The sequence below is a fragment of the Oncorhynchus kisutch genome, linkage group LG23, assembly GCF_002021735.2.
Source record: "Oncorhynchus kisutch isolate 150728-3 linkage group LG23, Okis_V2, whole genome shotgun sequence".
Taxonomy (NCBI): Eukaryota; Metazoa; Chordata; class Actinopteri; order Salmoniformes; family Salmonidae; genus Oncorhynchus; species Oncorhynchus kisutch.
Genome location: NC_034196.2, coordinates 35,034,554 through 35,052,115, shown reverse-complemented (window position 1 = coordinate 35,052,115; position 17,562 = coordinate 35,034,554). Strand labels below are relative to the sequence as shown.

Here is a 17,562-nt window from a genome sequence, read left to right as displayed (position 1 = left end):
CTAACACTGTCTACACGGTTTCCCACAGCAGATATTTATTTTCTGTCAATGGGGAGCCCACCATCATAGCCAAGATCCACAACAAGATATCAGAGATGGGCCAGAGAACACACAGGATTGAACTAAACATCTAGAAAGTCTGACCGCTCTACAACTGTGGCTGTATGACATGCCGTACTCTTTTTGAACAGACGGCATCAGATACATGGCCTACACATACTAAGACAGAGGAGAGCTGTTCTGCTGTCTCAGATGCTTTATCTGAGGTTGATGTGTCTTTCTGTCAATAGCGTGTAACTGCAGCCCATATCTCGGGGTGTCCCTGCATGAGGGCATTCCTGCATCTGCTACATTATACACAGTACTGTTCACTATATACTATGGATGCACATTAACACTGTCTATAATGCACAATCTGTTGTTGAGGTTGATGACTTAAAAACAAGTGCTCCCAACTGCATCTGTTCTGGTGACACAGGAGTTTGAAGTGGAGGGAGTACAGGGCTTAGCATGTCCCTCAAGGAGGCTAAAAAAATATTTTGACTTGGAAAAGTTGAATATTTTCAGGAGTCAGGTAATTGTTTAAGGGAGGAGGATTGGATGGAAAGAGAGAGCAGGTTGAAAAGACTGAGGGAGGCAGAGGATGGGTTTGTATCTGTTGAAGATAGCAATGACAAGGGAGAGGGAAATGGAAGGGGTAGAAGGTGTTGTGAGGAGCTTGGAGCCCAAGCCTTCCATTGATGGGCATGGCTATGATAAAGATACGATTGGTTCAGTGGGAGTAAGATTTTTGAAGAAGGTGGAACCAGGCCTTTTGTCTGATCCATGGTCGGTTTCAAGTTGGGTGGAAAAGATGGTGGGTGCCATTGAGTCGGTGAAGGTAACCCTGAGTGGAGGTGTCTGGTGCGAGAGAAGCAGGTTGAGGTGGCCAGGGTCATTGTAGTGAAGAAGATGTTGTATGCAGAGGAAGTGGAGGGTGGATCAAGGGTGAGGGATTCTGAGAGGATCCCTGAGAATAGTAGATCTTTGCCAGAACAGAGGGATAGGCCAATGAGTGATATATGTTTCAGTGAGTTTGGCTTAGCATTCATAGCCATTGTTATCTGCTGTACTGCAGAGATGACACGTAAGTCATAGAAAATAGATGTTGTGGTGGCAGCTGCAGAGAAGTACTTGGGGGTATGAGATTAGATTTCAGAACAGTTGCAGGGTGTGTTGAGTTGTAGTGTCCCGTCCTCTCGGGTCGTTGGCCTGGGGTAGGATAAGGCAGGGTTAAAGTAGTGGAATAAGGTGATAGGTTTTAATGAGTGTAGGGTTAGTTAGAAGGGTCATTAAAAATATATATATAAATATATATATATATTTATTTTTTCACATTTCCCCTTTCCAATTTTGTTTCACAAAGGTAATGGATTCATACAATAGTTCAGTAGAGGGCGATAATGCAACATATTGGATGCCAACCGTCTTTAAACCTCACAGAAGCAGAAGAAGAAGAATGCACCTGTTCTTTTGTGATTGCTGCCCTGCCCACTATTTAACTGGAAGGAGAGCTATTCCACACGATTGTTTATGCTTTTTCTTTGGTTGTTTTTTCCCAAATCTTGGGGGACAATTGTCGTTGCAACATGGTTTGGTTTCTGATTCTCATCTGGTTTGTCCAAGGTAGGACCAGTCATTTTGGTTATGTGACATCCTGCTCTTGAGTGTTTTCCATTTGAGGTAGGCCAGGCCGGCCCCACTGCGGACGCCGATTGGTTCACCATGTTATTATCTAACATGTATTATGTTCCCCTTGTGTATTTCAGTGGGCAGTGTTCCCATCACCAATTTCACAAATGCTACTACTTCAAATGCTACTTTCCCTGCCACAGGTAGGCAGGCCTGCATTTGGGACCAGTCATTTTGTTAGATGACCGGCTGAAAGCTAGGCCTGTTTTCCATGTATATTTAATGTAGGCCAGCCTCACTGCAAAACTGTTCTGTTCCTCTTTTATAATATTTTCTTTCTGTATTTCAGTGGACAATTCTACAAACCCCAACAATTCTACAAATGTGACTTTCACTGCCACAGGTAGGCCTCTTCTGTGATTCTAAAGTCAATCTCTTGGGCTGATGGGGCCTAAAGAAACAATTCAATCTGTTGTCTTCAAGTTTATGGCTTGTCTATCAATAAACATAATGATATTACAAAATAAGTTTGTTCACAATTTCTTTTAGGTTCCACTGCCTCAATGGGGACACGCCAAAGACAAAATGATTGGCTTAAAACGCCTGAAACCAGAGAAGGTAACGCATTCATTAGATGAAGCGCACAATCCTGGACCTCTACCATGAGGTCTGGACTTTAATGGCACTGGAGGTAGTGACTTGTAACTAGTGCATGTCATGTCAGTGTTTCAGACCATCTCTCTCTGTTACAGAGGACTTACAGTTCGACCTTGCTATCATGGAGGGAGACATTCTGGTGTCGGTGAGTCTGTTATCCCTGCTTTCTGTTCTGTTACTGCATCTTTTAGACTGATGAATCTAATTGATACCACCTTCTGATATACACAGCCTGAAGCTAATGACTCCAAAATCATTCAAGCCAGATTGTTGAACAGAATTACATTTGAACGTGCTCTACCGGTTGTCCATGGTGTTGGTCCTTCAGATGGTTGCAATTTGAGCCAATATATCCACAGGAAAATATACAATGCATGCATAATAACTGAAGTGCCAGGTGATAGAAATTCCAACTTCAGTACCGCCACTCTAAAAAGTTGTGTTAACAGTACTTTCCTGTGGATTACTTTTAACCATCCGAAGGATCAACACCACGGACCACCAGTAGAGTAAGTTTCAATGTCATTTTATTTAACATTCTGTCTTGTAAAGAAACCTTTAGTGATTTTGCAGTCATTAATTTCAGTCTGTGTATACCAGAAGCTGGTACAGCGCCTTCTGAAAGCATCATACCCCTTGACTTATTTTACATTTTGTTGTTACAGCTTGAATTCAAAATGGATTGAATACAAATTCTAACCCATCTACACAAAATAGCCCATAATGAAAATGTTTGCTAGTTTATTGAAAATGAAATGCAGGAATATCTCAACTAGTCGCATCCCAGAGTCAATACTTTGTAGAAGCACCTTTTGGCAGCGATTACACCTGTGAGTCTCTCTGGGTAAGTCTAAGATCTTTCCACATCTGGATTGTGTAACTTCTCAATCTAATCAAAATTATTCAAGCTGTCAAATTGGTTGTTGATCACTACTAAACAACCATGTTCAGGTCCTGCAGTAGATTTGTCAAAACTGTAACTTGGCCACTCGGGAACATTCTGTCTTGGTAAGAAACTCCAGTGCAGATTTGCACATGTGTTTTAGGTTATTGTCCTGCAGAAAGGTGAATTGTGCTCCCAGTGTCTGGTAGAAAGCAGACTAAACCAGGATTTCCTCTAGGATCTTGCTTGTGCTTAGCTGATAACTCCCCAGTCCGCAACGATTACAAGCATACCCATAACATGATGCATCCATCACAATGCTTGAAAATATGAAGTGGTACTCAGTAATCTGTTGGATTTGCCTGTCATTACACTTTGTATTCAGGACAAAGATAATTGCTTTTCCATATTATCTGCAGTATTACTTTAGTGTCTTGATGCAAACAGGATGCATGTTTTGGAATAATTTTATTCTGTACAGGCTTCCTTTTTACTGTCAATCAGGTTAGTGTTGTAGAGCCATTAAAGTCTAACTGTTTTATAGTCCCTATTGGGCTCATGGTGAAATCCCTGAGCGGTTTGCTCCTTCTCTGGCAACTGACTTAGGAAAGACACCTGTGTTCTTTGTATGGACTGGGTGTATTGAAACACCATCCAAAGTGTAATTATTAACTTCACCACGCTCAAAGGGATCTTCAATGTCTGCTTTCTTTTTTAACCCATCTACCAATAGGTGCCTTATGCAAGTTTCTGAAACCAACAGGACATTGTAGGTAAATCTGTTTGAAATGCACTGCTTGTTTGAGACCTTACAATTATCTGTATGTGTGGGTTACAGAGATGAGGTAGTCATTCGAAATTCACGTTAAATACTATTGCACAGTGAATCATGCAAATAATAGATTTGTGTGACGACAATCAATTTAAATCGTAGTGGCATGATTTTAGTTGATTTTTTAAATTTTCTTCTAAAAGATCTTAAAATATATATATATATATTAGTTTACAAAACATGAGGAACACCTAATATTGAGTTGCACACCCCTTTGCCCTCAAAAGCCTCAATTTGTCAGGGCATGGACTCTACAAGGTGTCACCCATTCCACAGGAATGCTGGCCCCATGATGTCCTCAATGCTTCCCACCATTGTGCCCAGGTGACTGGTAGTGGATCTCTAATATGAAATAGCTCGTTCCAGCTCATCCCACAGATGCTTAATTGGATTGAGATCTGGTGACTGGGCAGGCCACTGCACTAAGCTGAATTCACAAATTTTCGTGGAACCATTCCTGGACAATCCTAGCCTTGTGGCTTGGGGCATTATCCTGCTGAAAGAATCAATTGCCTGATGGATACACTGCTGCCATGAAGGGATGCACCTGATTTTCAATTATGTTCAGACATTCAAACGTTGCTCAACTTTTATCCAACGTGTGCCATGAAAAGGCACCCCACAGCATCACACCACCACTGCCACCCACCAGCCTGCAATGTTGACAACCATCATGATGGCTGCATGTGGTTTTCTTCATACCCTAGTCCTCCCATCAGCGTGAAATTGCAACAAAAAAAACGGGATTCATCAGACCAGACGTTTTTCCAAATCTCCTGTGTGCAGTGTTTCCTTAGTCCACTGCAACATGTTTTTTTGCTGAAAGAAGTGGTACTCTGTAAGGTTGTCGGCTGCCATACCCCATTTGTGTCAAGATTCTACGAGTTGAGCATTCTTTGGGCACAAATGTTTTACTGGACGGTCAATTGAATATAACTGTAGCCCGTCTGTTGCTCTGCACAATTCGTGTCACCCATTTTCGACCACTGGACTGCCATTGGCTGGATGTCCTTTGGGTGGTGGACCATTCTTCACACACACTGGAAACTGAGTGTGAAATACCCAGCAACGTTGCAGTTCTTGACACACTCAAACTGGTGAGCCTGGTACCTACCATACCCTGATCAAAGGTACTTCAATATTTTGTCCTGCCTTTTCACCCTCTGAATGGCATATATACATGATCCATGTCGCAAGGCTTAACAATCCTCCTTTAACCGGTCTCTTCATATACACTGAACAGGTGACCTCAATAAGGATCATAGCATTTACCTGGTCAGTCTGTCATGGAAAGTAAGCTCTATATTGCTCCATAGTTTTTTTTTCTTCTACATACTTAGTCTGGTTTTAGTCATTTAAGGTAGTACTGAAATGGTTTTACCATTTTTAGAATTTAAAAACATTCATAGGGGAAACGCAGAAATAACAATTTAATTAATCGGAGGCCTATGCTGTCTCGCGACAGCTGGATTTAAGACTAGGTGTTTTGTCCTACAGGAAGACCGATTAGCTGTGAAGTTACTTTGGCCTGAGAAAGATGGCGTCGCTTCTATCCCCTACAAGATCAACGATTATCTGGGTGAGTGTCGACTACAGTAGGAGAGATGAACACTAACACTAGATGTTTTCTAATACAGTGAGAATGATATGCACCGTCTAATGGTAGATTGTCTCTGATCCACACAGTGGACAGAAAGGTAACTATACTAGCAGCGTTCAAGATGATTTCAGACCAGACGTGTATCCTCTTCCATGAATACACCAATGAGATTAACTACATAGACATCATCTCTGGGACAGGGTGAGTCCAAAGTGGACACATTAACACATTCTCTCCTTTCCAGCAGTTTAGCTAACTCACAACCTCTCCTTCCTTTTTCCTGTGTTCAATCCTTTTATTTTTATCTTCCTGTCATATCCCCTCTTTCTCCTCCATTTCTCTCCTTCTCTCACCTTTCTCTTTCTTCACTCAACTCTAGCTGTGCGTCGTATGTAGGTTTTCAGGGCGGGGCCCAGTCGCTGTACTTCGGTAGAGCCTGTAACGTGGGGAACCTGTGCCATGAGCTGATGCATGCCCTGGGCCTGCACCACGAGCACACACGGCCAGACCGTGACCAATACGTCACCATACAGTGGGACAACGTGGTCCCAGGTTACTCACACCAACACAACATACTAAACCACCTCACGGGCATTACATGTGGATCAGGGGCAGGGCTGGTCAATTTGTCCCCTGAAGAGCTGCAGTGTGTAGGATTTAGTACTAGCCCAACACTAACATACCTGATTCAGCTTTTTGTGGTCTGGAGTGAAGACTGTACAGAACTAACTATTGACATTTAGTATTTTATTAGGTACTGCCTAAGCAGCAGCTACTCTTCCTGGGCTCCACACATGAAACACTACATAACATTTAATAGACAGTGCACCACAAGGACAGAACAACATGAGTTTAAAATAAGAATAGTCTTTCATACATTTATGCCTTAACGTTCCATTTATCATGTACTTATTATAACGGAAATACTGCAGCCAGTCATTTCCCCATACATTGCAACCCTTTTCTCTACTGTTGAAATTGCTTTGTCTAAGCAGGTCCTGATAGCCTAACCATAGCAACCTTGAATCCTGATCTCCTAATCTCACAGTACCAGTTCTGTCAACACCAGAGAGAATCTTACACCAGTAACCATCAGTGTTCTTCAGTTTGAGACCAATACTATTTATTTCACTGACTAACTTCCAATTATGTAGAATATAACCTAATTCATTAACTCCTGCGAATTTCCCCTGGCATGATTGCAGCAACCTTGTTCGCTAAATTTGCCTGACGCGAATAACGACATTGTCATCTACAGTTACCGCCCGTAATGGGTATCCTGGTGTAAAATATACCTTTTACAGTTGCCACCCGTAATGGGTATCCTGGGATAACATGTAAGCTCGTTTTGAGGGCAGTTTTGTTACATTACCACCCGCAATGGGTTTCATTAGGTAAGATGAAATATTCATGCCTTGAATCATGTAGAGTTTCCTCCTGCTAGAGGTTCAACTTAATGGTTTCCATCTCAACTTGTATACATTTTCATTCCCCTATATCACATTCACACCCAGCAGTGTCCACCAGTCACATCTGCCTCTTGTAACTCTTTTAACTTCCAGGAAAACAAGAGAACTTTAAGGTGAAGAAAGGAGACACTCAGGACCTGCCCTATGACTACGACTCCATAATGCACTACGGAACGTCAGTCACACTGCTCTGCTCCTTATTCCCACTAAAGTCCTAATTTCACTCACCTTGTTTTTAAACTGCTAGAAATAAGTAAATATTAGTTTTACTGTGACTGTGTACGGTATCCAGCTCCAGTAACATTTCCCTGTGCGTACCAAATGGTTCCCTCTTTAGGTCACTATTTTAACCTGGGCTCTGGTCAAACTATGTGCACTATATTGGGAATAGGGTGGCATTGTGGCGCAGTCCTTGTGTTAAAGTAGCAAGTCCTCTAATCCCCCATTGTTGGATTTCTCCTGGCAGAAACTACTTCTCATCAAACCGGAACCCCACTATTGACGCCAAGCAGAGGGGAGTCCAGATTGGACAAAGAAATCACCTGAGCCCCCTGGACATAACACGCCTTAACAAACTCTATCAATGTGGTAAAGGCATGCACACAGACAGACAGGAAAAATATCAGAATTGGGATGCCTTTGTAAATGCAGTCATTATCGCACTGTATTCTAACCATGTTCATGTCCTGTTACAGAATAACAATGCACAATTTATGACTTATTACACCATCGAAGAAGATTTCAACACCGCTGCTGTCGACTGAAGATTCCAACACAAATGGCACTGACATTTGAACTTCTCAACAATGAATAAGTTGAACAAGTCCCTTAAAGCTTTCTGATGTATTGTACGTGTGTTCAGCAGCAGGTAGTTTAATTTGTCCTGTGTGCTCTTGCTGCCTTGAATTAGGCCTATTCCACTGCACTTGTCTTGGAAATAAATAAAATGATCTAGACTGAAAATAATCCAGTCAGTGGGATGTTTCTTGCAGTGTTCTATTTCATTCTATAATGGACCTTCGAAGCTATGCTCATCATGCATCCCAAGATGGGATCAGAGATGAAGTAGATCTAGCATTGCAGGAGAGATGACTTAATTTAATGGTGATTAAGGTATAAAACTTGGCTGGCTAGCTAGGCAACAAATTATTTAAAATTGATGCTGTAACAGGACTTAGACAGCAGGGATCATAGTCACCAAAATTAGAATGTCACCCTCTGGAAGGGTGTGCTACGAAACCTGTGAGTTGACGAGAACTTTGGCGAACTCTTGAGCTCAACCATGTATGTGGCTCCCCATTTAGCAAGGAATACTAAACAAATATACATAAAGATGTCTAGATGCACTACTGTTCAGAAGTTTTGGGTCACTTGAAATGTCCTTGTTTTTGAAAGCCTTTTGTTCATTAAAATATCAACGTGATCAGAAATAGTGTAGACAATGTTGTGTGGAATATCTACAGTTGAAGTCAGTTCACATACGCCTTAGCCCAATACATTTCAACAAGGTTTTCAAAAATTCCTGACTACTTAATCCTAGTAAAAATTCCCTGTCTTTGGTCATTTAGGATCCCCACTATATTTTAATAATGTGAAATGTCAGCATAATCAAGATTTCAGCATTTATTCCTTTCATCACATTCCCAGTGGGTCAGAAGTTTACATACAATCGATTAGTGTTTGGTAGCATTGCCTTTACATTTTTAAAGTTGGGTCAAACATTTTGGGTAGCCTTCCACAAGCTTCCCACAATAAGTTGGGTGAATTTTGGCCCATTCCTCCTGACAGAACTGTTGTAACGGAGTCCGGTTTGTAGGCTTACTTGCTCGCACACACTTTTTCAGTTCTGCCCACAAATGTTCTGTAGGTTTGAAGTCAGGGCCTTGTGATGGCCAGTCCAATAACTTGACTTTGTTGTCCTTAAGCCATTGTTCCACAACTTTGGACGTATATGCTTGGGATCATTGTCCAGTTGGAAGTTGCGACCAAGCTTTAACTTCCTGACATGTCTTGATGTTGCTTCAATATATCCACATTTTACCCTCACTCATGATGCTATCTATTTCGTGAAGTTCACCAGTCCGTCCTGCAGCGAAGTACCCCCACAACATGCTACAACCCCTGTTCCTCACGGTTGGGATGGTGTACTTTGGCTTTCAAGCCTCTCCCTTTCTCCTCCAAACATAATGCTCATTATGGCCAAATAGTTGTATTTTTATTTCAAAATAGCTGAGGACATTTCTCCAAAAAGTACTTTCTTTGTCCCCATGTGCAGTTGCAAACTGTAGTCTGGCTTTTTTATGGAGGTTTTGGAGCAGTGGCTTCTTCCTTGTAGAGCGGCCTTTCGGGTTATGTTGATATAGGACTCATTTTACTGTGGATATAGATACTTTGTACATGTTTCCTCTAGCATCTTCACAAGGTTCTTTGCTGCTATTCTGGGATTGATTTGCACTTTTCGCACCAAAGTACGCTCGTCTCTTGGAGACAGAACGTGTCTCCTTCCTGAGTCGTATGATGAGGTCTTGGCTGATTTCTTTTGATTTTCCCATGATGTCAAGCAAAGAGGCACTGAGTTTGAAGGTAGGCCTTGAAATACATCCTCATCTCCAATTGACATTTTAGTCGGAAGCTTCTAAAGCCATGACATCATTTTCTGGAATTTTTCAAAATGTTTAAAGGCACAGTCACCTTAGTGTAAGTAAACTTCTGATCCACTGCAATTGTGATACAGTGAATTATAAGTGAAATAATCTGTTAGAAACATTTGCTGGAAAAATTACTTGTCATGCACACAGTAGATGTCCTAACCGACTTGCCAAAACTATCGTTTGTTAACAAGAAATTTGTGGAGTGGTTGAAAAACGAGTTTAATTGACGCCAACCTAAGTGTATATAAACTTCCGACTTCAACTGTACATAGTTGTACAGAGGCCCATTATCAGCAACCATAACTCCTGTGTTCCAATGGCACGTTGTTAGCTAATCCAAATGTATCATTTTAAAAGGCTAATTGATCATTAGAAAACCCTTTTGCAATTACGTTAGCACAGCTGAAAACTGTTCTGATTAAAGAAGCAATAAAACTGGCCTTTAGACTAGTTGGGTATCTGGAGCATCAGCATTTGTGGGTTCGATTACAGGCTCAAAATGGCCAGAAACAAATAACTTTTTTCTGAACCTCGTCAGCCTATTTTAGTTCTGAGAAATTAAGGCTATTCCATGCGAGAAATTGCCAAGAAACTGAAGATCTCGTACAACGCTGTGTACTACTCCACAGAACAGTGCAAACTGGCAATAACCAGAATAGAAAGAGGGGGTGGCCCTGGTGCACAACTGAGCAAGAATACATTAGAGTGTCTAGTTTGAGAAATAGATGCCTCAACTGGCAGCTTCATTAAATAGTACCTGGAAAAAAACTGTCTCAATGTCAACAGTGAAGATGCGATTCCGGGATGCCGGCATTCTAGGCAGAGTTGCAAAGAAAAAGCTATATCTGACTGGCCAATAAAAAGATTAAGATGGGCAAAAGAACACAGACACTTGGCAAAAGAACACAGACACTGGACAGAGGAACTCTGCCTAGAAGGTCAGAATATTCCTTGGGTTTACACCAATCTTACTACTACTGCACTGATCACACTCAAACAGAAAAGGCTGATGCTTGCAATTCATTTTTATTGTAAAGTTGTATGATATGAAGCATGAAGAATTAACATTCAAAGGCCCATTTAGGGCCATGGCAAACTGCCTATCATAGACCCTCTCCCTCTTCCTCCATGATGTCCTCCAGCAGCTCATGAAAGCAGAACATAGAGTGCTCCTGTAAAACAATTATTCCGTCAGGAATTAATCAAACAGTCATTGAACGAATGGGATTCACAGTAATACAATTTGTCTGAGAAATTTCAAACATGAGCCCCAGTTGTGGAGCCCCTATCCTCTCATCACAAGCCCAAGCACTTACCTCATCTGCTCTTCTGTGTTTTCCTCTTCCTGCCTCCCTCCCTTTCATCCTTTCCAATTGATGCTTCAACAGATCTGTTTCTTTGGCTGCTCTTTTCATCTATCTCAGACTTGAACAGGCTTAGAAAGAGGACAAAAGGAAACCAAAGCAACTTTAAAAGAGAAGTAGAAGAGGTAGACTTCCTTTCTTTTTGACGTCTGTTGGTTATTTTTCCTGTGCTCTTGGTCTTCTCCTTTTCTGCTAATCCTTAGTTATTTAAATAGTTATTTTGGCCATATGTCCATCAGAAATCTAGTTCAATCTCCTCTCTATTACTCTTCTAAAGTGTTTTCACCTATTTTCTCTGGGTCTCTGTTTATCTTGCCTCCCCCCTTGTGTTTTCATAACTTTCTTTTGATCCACTCAGCTCTTCTTTACTGCTAATCTCATTGACCTTTTATCCCATGGTCCTTCCTGATTCTGTCCATCAGAACTTGAATTCTATATCTCCTACTTCCCTCCTGATAAACCACTCTGGTCTCTCTTCCTCCTCTCTCATGTTTCCTCCTCTTCACCCTCATGCCTGGCTTCCTTATAATTTGTTCCTCCTTTTGCTTATTTTCTCGTTTTTTTGATTGTTTTTACTCTTTAAAACAAACTCATTTGTTGTTATTTACATCTATCAACATACCTAGGAACATTGACTTGTACATTTCTTTTGTCTGCTGCCTTTCTTTTGTCATCTACTGAAAAGTTGTCGATGCCTCGTCCGCCGCTTTCTTCTGCTTCTTCCTTGTTCTCCTCTTTGCAGACTGTGTGTGAGCGGTCTCTGGACGCTGCTCCCTCTCTTCCCTCCGCACAGAGGCGTCAGATGTAGACGCTGTGACCTCGTATGCCACCACCTGTTTTGCTCTCTGTGTCTGTCCTTTTTTCTGACACAGCGCACGTCTCTTTTCTCTTTCAATCTGTGCATTCCTCTCTTCTCTCTCATACAGTTTCTCCATCTCCATCTTGAACCTGGCCTCGTGATCTTTTATTCTTTGAAGATCTGCTCTCTTCTTATCCTCGTCCCGTATCCTTGTCTGCCTTTTCTGTTCCTCCTTCTCTTGTTCCTGCTGTATCTTCAATCTCCTTTTCTGTTCCTCTTTCCTCCTCTTCCCTTCTTTCTCTCGTGCCTTTTGCTGCATCTCCAACACCTTCATTCTCTCCTTTTCCCTGTTCCTCTCCTCCTCCATCCTCTGTTTCTCCATCTTTTTCTCTTCCTCTGCCCTCTTTTTCTCTTCTTTTGCACGGGCCTTCTGTTGCATCTCCTGCTGCTTTCTTTCTTTTTTCTCTCGCTTTTTCTCTTGCTCTTGTCTCTTTTTCTCATGTTCGATCTTTAGTTTCATCTCTGCCTTCTCCCTTTTCCTCTGCTCCTCTAACTTGTTTTTTTCCATATTTTCTGTCCTTTTCCTTTCCTCCTCATTCAATTTCTTCTGCCTCTTTTCCCACTTTTTGAGCTCTTCGTCCCTGGCTTTTTCCTTCCTCCTTTCAATCTTCATCATCTCTTCATTTCTCTTAGCCTCATACTTGAAATATTTGATCCTGTCTGCGTAGCTCATGGCATTAAGTTCTTCTATCCCTCGGCTCGCCATCATAGACATTGCATTGGCGGTTGCAAATCTCCCTTCCATTTTACCACTATCAATCTCCTTCCTGTCCCTCTTACCATAAGGATCCCTGTGTAGACATCTCTGCTGTTGTCCACTCATGCTCTCCTCACTTTCACTACTCCCCTCCTGACTTGTGTCCTCACTCACACTCTGAGACACATCATGCTCAGACGAGCACGAGGGAGTCACAGCATTCTCAGTGATGACGCGGAGCGCCTTGATGTAGTCAGCTTCTGTGTTCACTCTGTGAGTGAGCGGGCACAGCTCCTCGTAAATGGATTTCCATGTGAGTGACTCCTCACAAACGTCGTCAGGCAGGTATAGATCAGATGATTGCCTCTTGAGAACATTCACAACCTCTGCCAGGTCCTGCTGGGTGTCCCCCTGAGTGTCCTCTCGGGCGGCCACTGGTGTGGCCTCTGGGCTGGCCGGGGGCTGTGGCAGGGGTATTAGATTGTTTTACTGCAGAGGAGCAGGAGGCCTCAGTGTCATCGTTCTTGTCATCGCCGTTTGCCATTTTCTTCAGAATCTCTTCCTTTCTCTTTTGGGCCATCCTCTCTTTCAGCTGTGCTTTATACATGCTTGCAATTTCTGCTCCTCTCCGTTGAACTTCCTCAGACAATTCCTCAGACGATGCAGTCTCTGGCCTCTTAACCTCATCCTTGACCTTTGCCTGGCCAGTCAATGGGGACCTGGGGTGGACCTGCGGATGGGTCTGTCTCATCCGGGCAGGAGGGCCGGAAGCCAGGAGGTGGGATGGGACAGCAAATCGGTGTGAAGCGTGTGGGTGTGACGTCTTGGACGGAGAATGAGGCCATTTATCAGGGGAGTTGCAGTTCTGTGTGTCCAGAGGGGGAAAGATTGAGTGTTTCTTAGGTGGGTCCTTCTGGGTGCCGGCAGCATGCTGGTCAGGCTCCGATTGGCTGTTGGCGAGGTACCTGTGGTGGTTGTACCAGGGGAAAGCTGGCAGTGTCGGGGAGACGGGACAAATAATGGAGGAGGTGGAGCGCTGCTTGATCACCCCTTTATCCACCCCAATCTGTATGATGACAGACACACTTTTATTACTTAATAGCTTGATGGTTATTGTTATCTTAAAACAATTACATGTGTATGGGTAATAAATATCATAGAGAAAACACGTTTTATTACTGTATATTAGCCTATTAGGAAAATGGGAAGGTCCACACTTTTGGAATCATTCCAATTCAGAAATTCTTCCATTCCTTTACAACTTTATTCTAAGAATGCAGACCTTCCTAAGAATACTACCATTGCAGAATGCAGACCTTCCTAATAATACTACCAGTGCAGAACACAGGCCTTCCTCAGAATACTACCATTGCAGAATGCAGACCTTCTTAAAAATACTACCAGTGCAGAATGCAGAACTTCTTAATAATACTACCAGTGCAGAATTCAGACCTTCCTGAGAATATTACCAATGCAGAATGCAGAGCTTCTTAATAATACTACCAGTGCAGAATGCAGACCTTCTTAATAATACTACCAGTGCAGAATGCAGACCTTCTTAATAATACTACCAGTGCAGAATGCAGACCTTCTTAATCATACTACCAGTGCAGAATTCTGACCTTCCTGAGAATACTACCTATGCAGAATGCAGACCTTCTTAATAATACTACCAGTGCAGAATTCAGACCTTCCTGAGAATACTACCAGTGCAGAATGCAGACCTTCTTAATAATACTACCAGTGCAGAATGCAGACCTTCTTAATAATACTATCAGTGCAGAATGCAGACCTTCTTAATAATACTACCAGTGCAGAATGCAGACTTTCTTAATAATACTACCAGTGCAGAATGCAGACCTTCTTAATAATACTACCAGTGCAGAATGCAGACCTTCTTAATAATACTACCAGTGCAGAATTCAGACCGTCTTAATAATACTACCAGTGCAGAATGCAGACCTTCTTAATAATACTACCAGTGCAGAATGCAGACCTTCTTAATAATACTACCAGTGCAGAATGCAGACCTTCTTAATAATACTACCAGTGCAGAATTCAGACCTTCCTGAGAATACTTCCAGTGTGCAGTTATTTTTCTTGCCTTCTTATTTCACTATTCTATCTATTTAGATCTAATTTCTGTATATCAGGATTGGGACCATCTAAAGCAACTGCAGTATATCTACTGATATGAAAGTCTGATGAATGAAAACTGCTCTTGTTACCTCCGCCAAGAGTTGGTGCAGCCTAAATATTTCTCCATACAGCGCCTTAATCTCCCTCATGTTTCCTCGCTCAGTTCTCCATGTCTCTCTAGCCAATCTCCAATGGGCGAGGTCAAGGTCATGGATATCCTCCCGCATGCCTAGTTCAACCTGGGTTCCCTTCTCATTTAGCCTCTTCTTTTTCCTCTTCTTCTGGATTGAATCAGTGTTCTCCTTGTCCTGCCTACACACCTTTGGGGCAGTAGGGATATTGAGAATAGAACATGGTATATTTTATTTTACTCATTGGATTATTATGTGCCTTCCATTGTATTTCATTATTATAGAATATCAATAAGGTATAATGTTGACACTAGATCAAGCCGTAGTTTGTACAAAGTTTACACTGATTGGCCATACATGATTAGTCTGGACCACTTTAGTGGGTCGTAGATTTAGCCTGCAGATGGGACTTACATTAAGGATGGGGAGTTGTGAGGAGTTGTGAGGCTGGTGTGTTCTGGGCCTGTGGAGTTCAGTAGTTCCTGTACAGAAATCATCCTGTGCAGTCCGTTTTGCCCATGGCTAGAAATGAAAATGATGACAAACATGCAGTCAGAAATGAGGTTATCATGATACAAGCTTGTTATTTTCAATCTTAGAAAAGCTCATAGGCCTATATGTCAAAGTGATGATTTTAAATCACTGGAGTTTTGACTATGGGGGTGGTGAGAGAAAATAGATTCTAACCATTCTTATGATGAGCCTTGGAAAGGAGAACTTTCCCATAGTTCCTTCAATTACAGTAATCCTGAAAAAGATACAATATGGCTTAAAAATATGATTATATTATTCAAATCATCTAAATTAAATTGTGCCACAAAGTAGGCCTTTTCACACTAAATCACAAGTGGTCACAACTACTTACCACCAAAATAACCATCTAAAATATAGCAATGATTTTGACCCTGAATTGAACTTGTCAGTGTTGCTGTAATATGACAGTAATGCTATGGCAAACCTTTTAGGCTGTCATCAAACCAGAATACAATCATTTATGACATCACAATTGTGATGTAATGTGGTGCCATGGGAAGCCACACCCACCATGACAGACAACAAATCACCAGAGCCACATAGGCCTATTAACCAATTAATCCACTTCTATGTTTGAAATACAGTATATTTAGTACTAGTAAGCTCATAAACATAGTAAAAACCCCACTGTAGCAATGTGTATCACTTCACAGCTACTGTTCATGATGCATCATGAGTGGCTGTCCTCTGATGGGACCCTATTCCCTACATAGTGTACAACTTTTGACCAGGGCTGATAATGTACTTTATAGGGTTGATTTGGGATGCACATAGGACTATGTAAAAAGTACCTTTGTTCGTCCTCATATTCAATTTTGCTTTGACATTAACTGATTTTTACTAAGTGAAAATTATGGGACAACAAGAAAGTCATGTATTCATAAGAAAGACTGTATGTGTTGTAAATTCAATGTAGATTCCAGTTTCAAATGGTAGACATTGTAACTCTTCAGGATGTGGCAGAGTATGAAAACTTTGCACTGTCTCTGATGCAGGTGTTTCTTTTCTCCCACTCATTATGACATCACTGTGACATCATATGGTGGACATTGTCCCTGAGTTTGGCATCTCCGGGGATAATATGCTGTGTGCAGACCACTGTCACACATATGCACTAGTGCAATCATTGTATTTCCTCCTGCATGAATGTATAATTGCAACATTACATCATTTTTACAATTGTGTGTCTTCCTATGGGACTCCCAATCACGGCCGAATGTGACACAGCCTGGATTCAAACCAGAGAGTCCCTGGATTCAAACCAGGGACTCTCTTGCACTGAGATGCAGTGCTTCAGACCGCTGCACCACTCGGAAGGCCAATATCAACGCATCTTCAAAGAGTTTACTGAGTTACAGTCCATATATAGGCCAATTGAAATGAATGAATTAGTCCCTAATCTATGGATTTCACATGACTGTACAGGGGTGCATCCATTGGGTGGGCCTTGGAGGGCTCACCCACTTGCAGCCAGGCCCAGTCAATCAGAATGAGTTTGTCCCCACAAAAAGGCATAATTATATGCAAATACTTGTCAGCCTCCCTCCCAGCATGGCTACAAATTCTCTAAAAGGATGTTCGAGGCACCTTATGGTTGAAAAATGTAAAAATATTTTTTATTTCATCTCATGAAACATGGGACCAACACTTTACATGTTGTGTGTATATTTTTGTTCTGTGTACATTTCCAAGGCAACAAATCCTCTAAAACTAACCTTCTCTGGGGTAGGCTAACTCTGAGCTTTCTCATATATCCTGAATGAATTGTCTGATTTGCGAGTTAAGGACCAATGAAATCAGATCGATAGGAGTGGGGGAAAAAGGGGCTTGTGCATTGATAAGCACCTCAAAATAAGTTAACAATAGGTCATAAAATATGTCACTTTTGCCCATAAGATGGCTCTAATTTTGACTATTTTCAAATAGCCTGATGAAATTTACAATAACTTTTCAGGAGTAAGACGTAAGACGTCCCCATATATAGGTTCAGTTTGCTCCAAGCAGAACTGGGCTAGGCGATGCAAACTTCTGTGCTCACACTCCCTAAAGACCTTCGCTTGAATAACTAGAAGAAA

General features: G+C 41.8%; 2 protein-coding genes across 4 annotated transcripts; one reads left to right on the top strand and one right to left on the bottom strand.

Annotated features, from left to right (window-relative positions):
• The first annotated feature begins 1,483 nt into the window (after positions 1-1,483).
• LOC116356548 (high choriolytic enzyme 1) lies at positions 1,484-8,092 on the top strand. 3 transcript variants are annotated; one of them, XM_031802329.1, is made up of 11 exons: positions 1,484-1,665; positions 1,809-1,874; positions 2,021-2,074; positions 2,221-2,289; positions 2,424-2,473; positions 5,541-5,622; positions 5,730-5,844; positions 6,023-6,195; positions 7,206-7,287; positions 7,579-7,700; positions 7,808-8,092. In XM_031802329.1, exons 1-11 carry the CDS (start codon positions 1,629-1,631, stop codon positions 7,810-7,812), a joined length of 855 nt encoding a protein of 284 aa, XP_031658189.1. In that variant the 5' UTR covers positions 1,484-1,628; the 3' UTR covers positions 7,813-8,092. The 3 variants fall into 3 exon arrangements, with proteins under 3 accessions (XP_031658189.1, XP_031658190.1, XP_031658191.1); XM_031802330.1 differs by having other exon boundaries at positions 1,528-1,665; positions 5,754-5,844; XM_031802331.1 differs by lacking the exon at positions 2,021-2,074 and having other exon boundaries at positions 1,528-1,665.
• A 4,913-nt stretch (positions 8,093-13,005) lies between these two features.
• On the bottom strand, positions 13,006-15,696 carry LOC116356547 (uncharacterized). The gene is made up of 4 exons (XM_031802328.1): positions 15,641-15,696; positions 15,368-15,475; positions 14,912-15,142; positions 13,006-13,749 (listed from the first exon to the last, which is right to left on the bottom strand). The coding sequence occupies exons 1-4, from the start codon at positions 15,677-15,679 to the stop codon at positions 13,036-13,038; spliced, it is 1,092 nt and encodes a 363-aa protein (XP_031658188.1). The 5' UTR covers positions 15,680-15,696; the 3' UTR covers positions 13,006-13,035.
• Between the last annotated feature and the right edge of the window lie 1,866 nt (positions 15,697-17,562).